This window comes from Triticum aestivum, chromosome 4D (genome assembly GCF_018294505.1).
Source record: "Triticum aestivum cultivar Chinese Spring chromosome 4D, IWGSC CS RefSeq v2.1, whole genome shotgun sequence".
NCBI classification, from domain to species: Eukaryota; Viridiplantae; Streptophyta; class Magnoliopsida; order Poales; family Poaceae; genus Triticum; species Triticum aestivum.
This window is the reverse complement of record NC_057805.1, coordinates 398,206,402-398,216,900: the sequence shown is the minus strand read 5'-3', so window position 1 is coordinate 398,216,900 and position 10,499 is coordinate 398,206,402. Positions and strand designations below refer to the sequence as shown.

Below are 10,499 nucleotides of genomic sequence, written 5' to 3'. Positions count from 1 at the left end.
ACCCTACGTCCCCCTTTGTTAGTGGTTTCGACGTTTCTGGTGTTGGTGTGCTCTCTTGGCGAGTTCTGAGTTTGTCCCTGTGTTGCTCTTGCTAGTGTTGCCTTGTTGATGCTTACAACATAACATGTACTGCTCCACCCAATAACATATTCCTTTGGTTGTTGATCTTTGTGTTGTGTTAATACATGTGTCATCAATGCAGGCTGCGGGTTATCTTCTACTACCTGTGTATCGAAATGTAAGACGTTTTGCAGTTCAACGTCTTATATTTCGGTCGGAGGGAGTATCAGACAAACGAAAAATATCTGAACGTATGATGAGATGTCAATGGTATTTCGATACAGGTGCCAGAAACTGTTGGCTGGCGTCGAACAAATGATTGCTTTCAGGCATAAATTGGTAGAACTTTCAGTCTGTACAGATTGCAGGTAACAAAATACCAAGTAAAATATAGCAGAAACCAAGAATAAAATCTAACTTTGTGTTGGTTAATGGAAGATTGCCCGTAACCCCTCTATGTTCTTGAGATCAACAACGATTCTCGGCTAAACTACGGCGACATAAGAAATGAAGAACTATCTGGTTGATACCCGACACGCACACCCTTCCGGTTCTATGGAGTCAGCCGAATGAGCTACCACCTCACCACCAGCACACCACTTTGACGACAACAGAACTAGCAGAAGAACACCCTTGCACTGTCCATCAGTATCCTCGGAGTTTCTTGGCAACTGCTGTCAACACCCTGTCGCCGATGAAGGCGCGCAAGAACCGGATGAACTGATCCTTCTTCATCTGCCCTTTCTGCAGCACAAAGGAAATCGTAGTTGAGTACACTTTGTCTGTGCTTCAGTGCTTGTAGTATCAGAAATAACTTGCCCATGAGATGTAAATACGAACTAGGCACAATCCCGTTAATCAAATGCAGCAGCTGTGCCGATCGGCCGTCAAAATGAATGTGAAGGACTAGGACTAGGCGACGAACACCAATTTACCTTGAAGCGATTGTAGGTCCCCTGCAATGTCTCCAGCTTGGAGGATGGCACGAACCGCTGGATCTCTGCTAGAAGCGTCGGAAACATGTCACGAGCCACCGGCGAAGGCTTCTTTAGGGCGGAGGTCGCTCCCGATGATCCTGAAACCCAAAATTTCAACGAACAATGACATGAGATCCAAGCACATCCGGGAGCAACTGCAGCACCAATTCAGACAGGGAACTCACGAACCTTGCATCTGATGGAGGCTGGGGCACTTGAAGCTGACGACGTACTCTGGGAGGATCCTCGTGTTCATATCCTTGCTCCAAACAACGTACCACTGGGGATTCTGCATGTTGTCGACGGCGCTGTCGTAATCGTCACTGCTGGGGTGGAGCTGGGAGGACCCGGCTGGGATGGCCTCTGGCCGGCCCATCAGAACACGGCACAGCACGATGTGCGCCTCGCCGTTCTCATCTGCATTTGCTAGCATTGCGCTGCACAAAAATGATTTCTTACTCGTTAGTTTCTTTACGTACTGCTTCACAGAACACTCAGAACATATTTCATCACCCGGACTCTAGGTAGCAAGAAACATGATTCAGTTTTGCTCATCTTCCTCCCTTCCACAAACCATTACCCAGTCAACTTACTGCATTCGTAGATAAACTAAGGACCCTGATTTAGTTTAATACTCTCGTTTAAGCAAGCTTGTTTCCCCCTAATTTTTGAGCTAGGAGTATGAATCAAGATATACAGAAACCAAAGGCTAAAATAACATGGAATCAGTTGATATGGTTATGCCCATGGATACAACCGAGCAGCCTGTAGGAGAGCAAATAGAACAAAGGAATATTTTGTACTACAAGTTATTTCGTGATTTAAAACTAGAAGTCTATTTCTGAAGTGTAGATATGAACACAAATATTTCTCGAGAGATGCGGAAATATGAATGCAATTTGCAACAAATCCCGAATTGGTGACTGTGTCTGATAAATTATGCTTAAGCTATATGCCTATGTTCATGCTTGCCATCGATCAAGAATTCAAGATTCAAAACCACAAATTCAGGACTCCGAACTGACCTGGCGTAAGGAGACTGAGGCGGCGAGAGGTGGACGCCGTCGCCGTGCGCGCGATGGCCGAGGACCCGGCTGTTGGTCCTCCCGAACCCGTGCTCCACCGCCGCGGCCACGTCCGCCGACGGCGCGCCGTACCACGCGAACTTGGCATTGCCCCCGTCGGCGCCGCGCGCAGCGGCCAGGAGCTGTCCCTGCTGCTGGAAAGCCCTGCACCGGGGACCCTGGGCGACCTTGTGCACCGCCGTGATCGCCACGCCGCCGCCCACCCGGGGGGCAATCCCGCTGAGGAAGAGCTTCTTGACAACCTGGTAGAACTTGTCCGTCTCCTCCAGCCTCACCGCCCTGCCCCAAGCCCCGCGGGCCGCCTTGCTGACCCTGCCGGACTCCACCGTGTCGCTGCTCTCGTCGGACCCCTCCTCCACCCCGGACAACGCCCCGTCCTCCAGCTCAGGCTCGCCCCTCTTCCTCTTCCGCCCGCTGTCCGGCACAGGGAAGAAGCAGGCCCCGCGGTCGTCAATCCAGCCCATGGCGACCTCCTGGGCGGTGCCAGCGTCGATGCGCACCATCCGCAAGAAGTCGAACAGGAACTCCCTGCCGCCATACGCGGCCTCGGCGACCACCCTCCCGTCCAGGAACGCCCGGCGCAGAGGCACAGCCGCCTCGCCCACGACATCAGCCCAGGCGCCGCCCTCGAAGCAGAGGAACCTGACGGGCGCGCCGCTCCGCCTGAACTCCCGCCAGCCCCGGAGCAGCGGGGACGGGCCAGCGCTGCCGACGCCGCCGAAAGCGACGGCCGGGCGGGGGATCGCCTGCTTGACATCGCCGGAGAAGTCCATCGCCGCCTGATCCCGATCTGTGGAGGCGCTCGCTACCTACGCTTCACCGTCGATGATGCGTGGGCGGAGGCGGTCTAAGTGGAGTTGGGGCCGGAGGCGGGGCGAGAATATATAAGAAGCGGGGGAGTGGGACGGCGGGCGGGTCGGTCTCGTGAGGCGCACGTCGGCGGGGACGTCGGTTTTTGTATTCTGCCGCGGCAAGGAAGAGGAGGGAGGATGGGCGCGTGGTGCCGGCTTTTAGTTTAGTTTTGAGACGGCTCGGCACGCCCGGTCGCGCGGTTTCTTTCTGGAAACAAAAAAAAATCTTTTCTTCGGATGGCGGTTTTGCCCCTGCCCCGAGGTGACTTGGTGGAGAAGTCTGGATGGGTCTAGTTTGGCCCGTAACCGTTCTCCTAATCCACACTTGCCTTGTTTCCCTTTTTCAACTACTACTTGCTTGAATTGGAAGTTTTTGTTTTTTCAGGAAACTTGGTTTCGAAGCATAGTACTACTGTACTACAGTAAGCATCGAATTGGGCAGATATACAAAGGACGTGCAATCTTTTTCCACAAATATAATAAATTACGAAGTCACCCTTTTCACTGCGAAAATTCAAATTTATCATCAAAGTTCACAAAAATACAAAGCACCTCAAAACATAATAAAAATTACATCAAGAGTCTGAGACCACCGGACGAACACTACCATCAGAGATTAAATAAAAGAATCATGTCAGAAAATAAAATAAATATGTCGCGTTCCCTGTTTTTTTTTAATATGTCGCGTTCCCTGGTTTTAGTTTCTCCGTAGGAGCTGGAGGCTGGTGATGGAGACATTTAATTCCTTCGTTTCATCACAGTTGTTTTCCTCCCATGTACGAAAGCGGAGGGCAGTTGTACCGAATTTGCCCTTCGCCCCACCTCCGTTCCTTGCGTGGCAGGTTTATCAGCACAGCACGCACGAAACAGCCGGCGCGTCGCTTTCACTCCGACAGCTGCTCACACTGTACTGTATTCCTAATCGGGGTTTTCCCTCTTTCTTGGCGCTTAAGACGCTCCCTCCCTCCACCACGTTCACGCTCTTCTTCTTCTTGACAAGCAAGTAGCCTGAGGGGCTTCCCGACGGGCCCCACTCGTCAGCCCGGCCCAGCCCAGCTCCAGCACAACGCTGACCTTCCGCGTTGTGCCGTTGACCGGCTCGATCGTCACGGCACACCTTTTTCTTCGGTATGTAACCCGTGGGCTGTCTCGTTCGTAGTATCTCGTCTCGTGTATGGTGTGTGTTCGTTCGGATGGTGGACTTCGAATTGGCAACGAGTGCTGCGTGGCGGTCAAGTTAGTTCCAGCCGGGCAACGTCAGTAGCGTGCTGCCTCTGCGAAGCGCATGCACGCACGTGACCTGACCAACTTGCCGCCGGTGTTCGGGTTCCTTTTCCCCTTCTCCCAGCAGGGATCCCGGCCGGCCTCGCTGGGCGTGACCACTTCTCGAATTGTCTGGTTCACCTTGCACGCAACATTTTTCTGCAGGCCATTGATGCTCGCTCTTTCTATCTTCTGTGTGAACCCCTGCAGCCTTCTCTCAAAAGAAAAGAAAATACTCCTCCTGCAGCTTAATTATGCCTCAAGTTTTCGCGTTGTCTATTGCAAAATATCTGCAAGAGGATGCGTATTTTGGTTTGTTTATTAATATTTTTTCATTCCTGGTCGAGATTTCTTGCAGCGATAGGCATTTTGCATTGCCCCTCTGATCGAAAAAAAATAGGCATTTGCATTGTAGGTGCTGACAGTTGTCGTGGTCCTCCATGTTCAGTTACGAAATTGTCTTTGTGTGTTTCCCTCCCTTGCCTATCTTCTGGCTGGTGAGCATATGCCTACGTGTACATAAGCCTACCGGTCATCATCGGCCGGATCGATTCCCCTTCATACATTCCTCCCTGTGTTTAGGATAAATCTTTTACTATTTATTTTTCCTTCTCGTAAAGGCCAAAGATCATATATTAAGTAGAACAAACCCTTAAAACACCATTGCAAAAATTGAAAAATTCATCTAAGTTTTTTAGATGTCGAGGCCTTCTTTCTCCTATATCTATCGTAGTGTACCATATGCAAAGCTCGTTGCAGCCTCTAGCCTTCCGTCTCAGCAAACCCAAAGACTTACATAAACAGCTGTCGGGGAGCGGTCAATGTAGACCAGAAGATGCCAATGGGTGCGATTTGCGTAGCAGATTGTCACCCCGGAGAAGATAACACTGGAGAGGGCTTGTAGAACATCTGAGGTATGTCTAGACGGAACCGAAAAATATAAATCTTTTTTTCGGGGGGGAAGGTGGGCCGGCTTTCGCTCTATTCATCATCAATCATGACAGTATAACGAATACCAAAAATAATAAAAATTATATCCAGATTCGTAGACTATCTAGCGATGACTACAAGCATTGAAGCGAGCCGAAGGCGCGCCGCCGTCATCACCCCTTCCTCGTCGGAGCCGAGCAAAACTTGTCATAGTAGACAGTCGGAAAGTCATCATGCTAAGGCTCCATAGGACCAACCCGCCAGGACAACAACCAGCAAAGAATCCAACCTGAAGACACACTGGTGTAGACGAATGAAGACCGGATCTGAGCGGATCCACCAAAGACAACCACCGACCGAATCCCGCGAGATCCGCCGGAGACACACCTCCACACGCCCTCCAACAATGCTAGACATACCACCGGGACATACGTGGGCTAGGCAAGGAGAATCTTATTCCATCTTCAGGGAGCCGCCGCCATCTCGTCTTCCTGAGCAGGACACAAACCCTAGCAAAAATCAAAGAAACATATAAAAACAGAGCACTCCCGCTGATAAGGCCGGGATTCACCGAGCCTCCATGGCCTTAAGGCCACATGAGAAAAGGAAAAATCGGCGGCGGCATCGACGGGAGGTAGAAACCCTAGCCGCCACTTCTGTTCGCTTGGAGGAGAGCCAAGGGGTAAGTCACGGTCTACCCAATACCCAAATTTCAGAAAACACAAATCTCACATGCTCCTCGACAATGTCGAGACTAACCAACCATCAATGGTCGGAACTAGAGCCGAAGGACCAACATGCCACAACCACGTTGTCTACTCCACTAGACAGCGTGACCAAGACAAAGCTATAGAAGAAAAAAAACTGGAGAACCAGATCATACACCATCTTCCACACACCTCTCGGCACTGCTAAGAATGTACCGCCAAAACGAGGACAAGGTGGGAAGACTTTATTACATGTCGACGACGATGCCATTGTCTCGTCACTGTTGATTGGAGACAAACCTTTAACCTTATCCCTAACCCTACATCCACCAGACTGAAAAGCTTCGGGGTCCTCATTCCCTCCCATTTCTGAAGGGACAGAGAGAGAGGGGGGGGGGGCATTGGTCTCTTCATGGAGCCAAGGTAGATTGGCCATCGCCTCCTAGTCATCGAAGGATGAGGAAAAGAACCCTACCTATACGAGGGGAGAACTCTTTTGTTACTACCGCTATATACCAGCTATATGTAATCCTACGATAGATTCCCGAGTCAAGAGTTATCATTTTTTTTGCTATTTGAGTCTTTTTCTTTTTGATAAAAATAATATTAATATCAAACTTCTCAGTGATGCGATGCAGCCTATCAAACTATATGAACTAATATTCAAAACATAATTTGTTGACTTGTATTCATGCAGTCATGCCCTAATCAGCCACCACACATGCAAAATACCTCAAAATATATGCAGTCTACCAAACGCCTCATCAAATACGACTTTTAAAATTTGAAGCATGGGAGCATGTGAGGTGTGGTATCACTACGCTGCCGTTTCAGAAAATTAAGGTTTCTCTTGACATACGGCTAAATCTAATCGCTATCAGGAGCAGTGCACGCAGATAATGCATATCGGGACGCAGACAGACCATGAGTAGCTCGACGCGTCAGCTACTCTGTCACGTACGGTCCAAATCAGGGTATTAAAACGGTTGATTTCTTCGGTCTCCGGAATTAGGGTCGGCCGTCGGCGACCTGATCTAACATTCAGGCAGTTTATTAACAAATCACCATCGCTTGTAGAGTTGCAGTTGCCCATACTACTAGAAAAATAGAGCCAACCAACTTTGTTTATTGCAGCCATGTAGACAGGCCGGTCCGCGGGGGCGGCAGCTGCGTGCGTACGTGGCGCAGACTTAGGGCCTAAGCTAGCTCGCCGATCGACCTGAAGCGCTTCAGGTCGGCCGTGCCCGTGCGTATCTCACAACAGAAAAATATGCCGCCCCTAATTTATTCCCCCTGCCGCGACGACGCATCCGGATAGCGACGCGATGAAACGGGCGGGCGATGCATCACGACGAGGCGATCCTTACATAGGCTTTACGCTCGCTAGCCCGTATCCGCAAGCCTTTTCCGTCGGAATATGCGAGCCCGATCGAGGGCGGAGATTAGCTTGCTTGACTTTGATTTTGTTTAATTGATGCTAAGTTTTCTTTTACTAATAGAATTGATGCCTAGCTGATGACCACCATGCTTACTCAGCTTCGGTTTGGGTTCCAAATCTTTTCTGCTTCCTTCGCTTGCTCACTTTGCTTTGGCTCAAAGCAAAGAACAACGGCCTGCATCTCCGCAGCAGAAAAGAAACGAGCAACAATCTTTTCCCCACAGGCCCAGCATGTTATATAAAATTCCTTTTCCGTCCCTCTAGCACAAGAATTTTTCAAAGCTTGGCCGGTGCGAGGGCGTGCTCCGTGATATCCAGCGGAGTTCAGAGGGGCTTGTCGTAAGAGAGCAAACAAAAGGCGGATTCAAAGGAGCAGGATTAAAGAGGGGAGAAGAAAAATGCGCGGCCCCTTTTCTTTTTGGTTTTCTGCGATGGAAGGGGCTGCTCGCAAGGTCAGAATTCCACCCATTTGACCCCTTTTGACGCATTCCTTTCCGGTTCTTTGGAATTACGTAGCTTTCTCCCGCCTGTCTACTAGTCTGCTGCATGCATGCGCGGCCGGGAGCTCAGCATGCATGTCACTAAGCAAAGCGCGCCTCGCTAGCTAGCTACGACGACGTGGTTAAGGGTTCTTTTGCATGGGCGAATTCGTTGCATGCGTGTCAGCATGCATGGAATGGAGGTGATGATCCGTCTGCCTCGGCCTAATTGATTTGCTCTCTTTGCTTTTCGAGATTTAGTTTCTTCCTTTTCAATGGAGCTGCTGATGGCAATCGCTGCCTACCTATTTACTAGTTTAGTTACATTTGCCTGGTTGAAATAAAAACTGATTCATCAGCATGGGAGACAAGACTACAAGAGTTTACAATATATCTTTCACAAAAAAAGAATTCACAATATATATTTGATCACATATTTTGACGCTGAATTTCTTTTAGTAAACGGTCTAACTTTATAAAACATATAACCAAGGTATATCGCATACAAAAATCTGCTCCCCCCCCCCACCTCCGTTGAAAATTTTAAAAAAATACAAAAATGAAAACACACATGAAAAACAGAAAGATCTCTAATAAAACTAAAATTTACTTCGAGGATTTTTTATATCTATTCATCTTCAATCATGGCAGTAAAACAAACACCAGAAATAAATAAAAATTACATCCAAATCCGTAGACCACCGAGCGACAATTACAAGCACTTAAGCGAGCCGATAACGAGTCGCTGCCATCGTCCCTCCCTCGCCGAAACCGGGCAAACTTGTTGTATAGAGTTCGAAAGTCGTCGTGCTAAGGTCCCATAGGACCAGCATATCAGAACAACAACCAACGCCAATGAAGAGTATCCTAGATCGAAAGGACCCAACCTGAAGACACACGAATATATACGGACGATGACCAGATCCAAGCAAATCCACCAAAGATAGATATGCCGGAGACACACCTCCACACGTCCACCGGCGATGCTAAACGCGCACCACTGGGATGGGGGGTTAGATGTGGAGAACCTTATTCCATCTTCAGAGAGCCGTCGTCGTCTTGCCTTCCTAAGCAGGATACAAACCCTAACAAAACTCGAAGAAACATCTAAAAACGGAGCCCTCTCGCCAGCAAGGGACGGGATCACACCGCGCCCCCATGGCCGTAAGGTCACCGGAGACGAGGCGGACTGGCGCCGGCGCCGGCGGGAGGCAGATGAACCCTAAAATTGCATGCATCGACTGATGCAGAGGCCGGAGGTAATCCTCCTTTTCCAAAAAAAGAGAGACTAGACCGACTGATGCACACTGTTCTCGCCGGTTCCAGCAGGACGTGGTCGCCATCGTAGCAAAACGCCCAACGTTCCTATCCTTGCAGCACCTAGCCGTCGCCGTCGTATCACGTCCGTCGCAGCACCACCGTGCCGCCGGCCGCAACTCCCACAGTCATCGTCGATGCTCGCTGCCCAGGGTTGCATGAACGAAGGCCGCCCAATCAATGCCATTTAGATGGATGTAGCAAAAAACTTCGCCGACGGTAGCAAAAAATAGCGACGCTTGCAGCAAAATCACTGTCGCCGTCGTCCGGCGTCACATCTGTGCCATGAATGGATGTAGCAAATTTCCTCGTCGGTCGTAGCAAAAGCCGACGACCGTTGCAGTAAATAACCCTCTCCGTCGTCACGGGGACGTAGCTCCGTCAAGGAAACATATAGGCGGATGCAGCTTCCCATGGTAGCAAAAATGTGTCGTTGAATGGATGTAGCAAAAAAAGTCATCGGTCGTAGCAAAAATGACAACGGTTGCAGCAAATCATCGCCGCCGCCGGCACGAGGTCGCAGTTCTCCATGATGGATGTAGCAAAAACCCTCGCCGGCAGTAGCAAAATCTAATGATGGTTGAATCTTTATTATATACAGTTTAAGCTTTTCTGTCAATGGTTGAATTTTTTCCGGCTGCGCGGTGCCATGTTGAAGCTTTCTACACCTATGATTGAAGCCTTTCAATCAAATGGTTGCAACTTTTTTAGTTGGGCAGTGCCGATTGAATCTTTTCTATCTGTGGTTGAAGCCTTTTTCAACCGCGGTTGAAGCTTTTTTAGATCACGGTGGCAACACTTTTATACACGCGGTTCCGGCCATGGTAGCAGGCAACTGTGGCATGTTCGCTCTCCTAGCAGCAGGCAGCCGTTGTAGTTTGATGACGACAGCAGTTCCAGCACCGCCGGTCATCTTTACGTTTTCCCCGACCCCTGTAGTTTGAAGCATCGGTGCAAGCAGCTGGTAGCAGAAATATCAAAGCTTCGTCATTCGTTGCGAGGAAGAAAGAAGGCTGCGAGGGGAAGAAATGAGAGGATGCGGGAAGAAGATAAGGTTGTTTGAAAAAAAAGATGATGTGTGGGCCTACTCGTGTCCAGCGTGGGGGGTCACTAGGGGCGTGTTTGGTTGCCGTGCGCTACAGTACCCGCATTGCATACACTTCTCCACCCAACCTGGCTATGCAAATGCAGCCTCAAATGCACCATATGCATGTTGTTTGGTTGCCTGCATGCCCTCTTACCTGCATGGGCTGAACCACACTGCCTGGTGTTTGGTTGCCTGCATGTTAGTCCACAAACCCAAGGCGTGGTGTTTGGTTGTATGCAAGGCCTGATGTGTGGTAACCTCTTTGGCTAGTTGGTGAGGTTACCACCACACTTCGGCAGCACACA

At 49.7% G+C, this 10,499-nt stretch overlaps 1 protein-coding gene across 1 annotated transcript; it reads right to left on the bottom strand.

The window, feature by feature from the left end:
* Positions 1-306: 306 nt before the first annotated feature.
* On the bottom strand, positions 307-3,155 carry LOC123098165 (probable inactive poly [ADP-ribose] polymerase SRO3). The gene is made up of 4 exons (XM_044520064.1): positions 2,063-3,155; positions 1,227-1,474; positions 996-1,135; positions 307-804 (listed from the first exon to the last, which is right to left on the bottom strand). Exons 1-4 carry the CDS (start codon positions 2,893-2,895, stop codon positions 706-708), a joined length of 1,320 nt encoding a protein of 439 aa, XP_044375999.1. The 5' UTR covers positions 2,896-3,155; the 3' UTR covers positions 307-705.
* Between the last annotated feature and the right edge of the window lie 7,344 nt (positions 3,156-10,499).

Coding starts and splice junctions, on each gene's coding strand:
- LOC123098165 (XM_044520064.1), bottom strand. CDS start 2,895: ATGGACTTCTCCGGCGATGTCAAGCAGGCGATCCCCCGCCCGGCCGTC. Junction 1,136..1,226: donor CAGCCTCCATCAGATGCAAG/GTTCGTGAGTTC, acceptor TTTGGGTTTCAG/GATCATCGGGAGCGACCTCC. Junction 805..995: donor GGACCTACAATCGCTTCAAG/GTAAATTGGTGT, acceptor TTTGTGCTGCAG/AAAGGGCAGATGAAGAAGGA.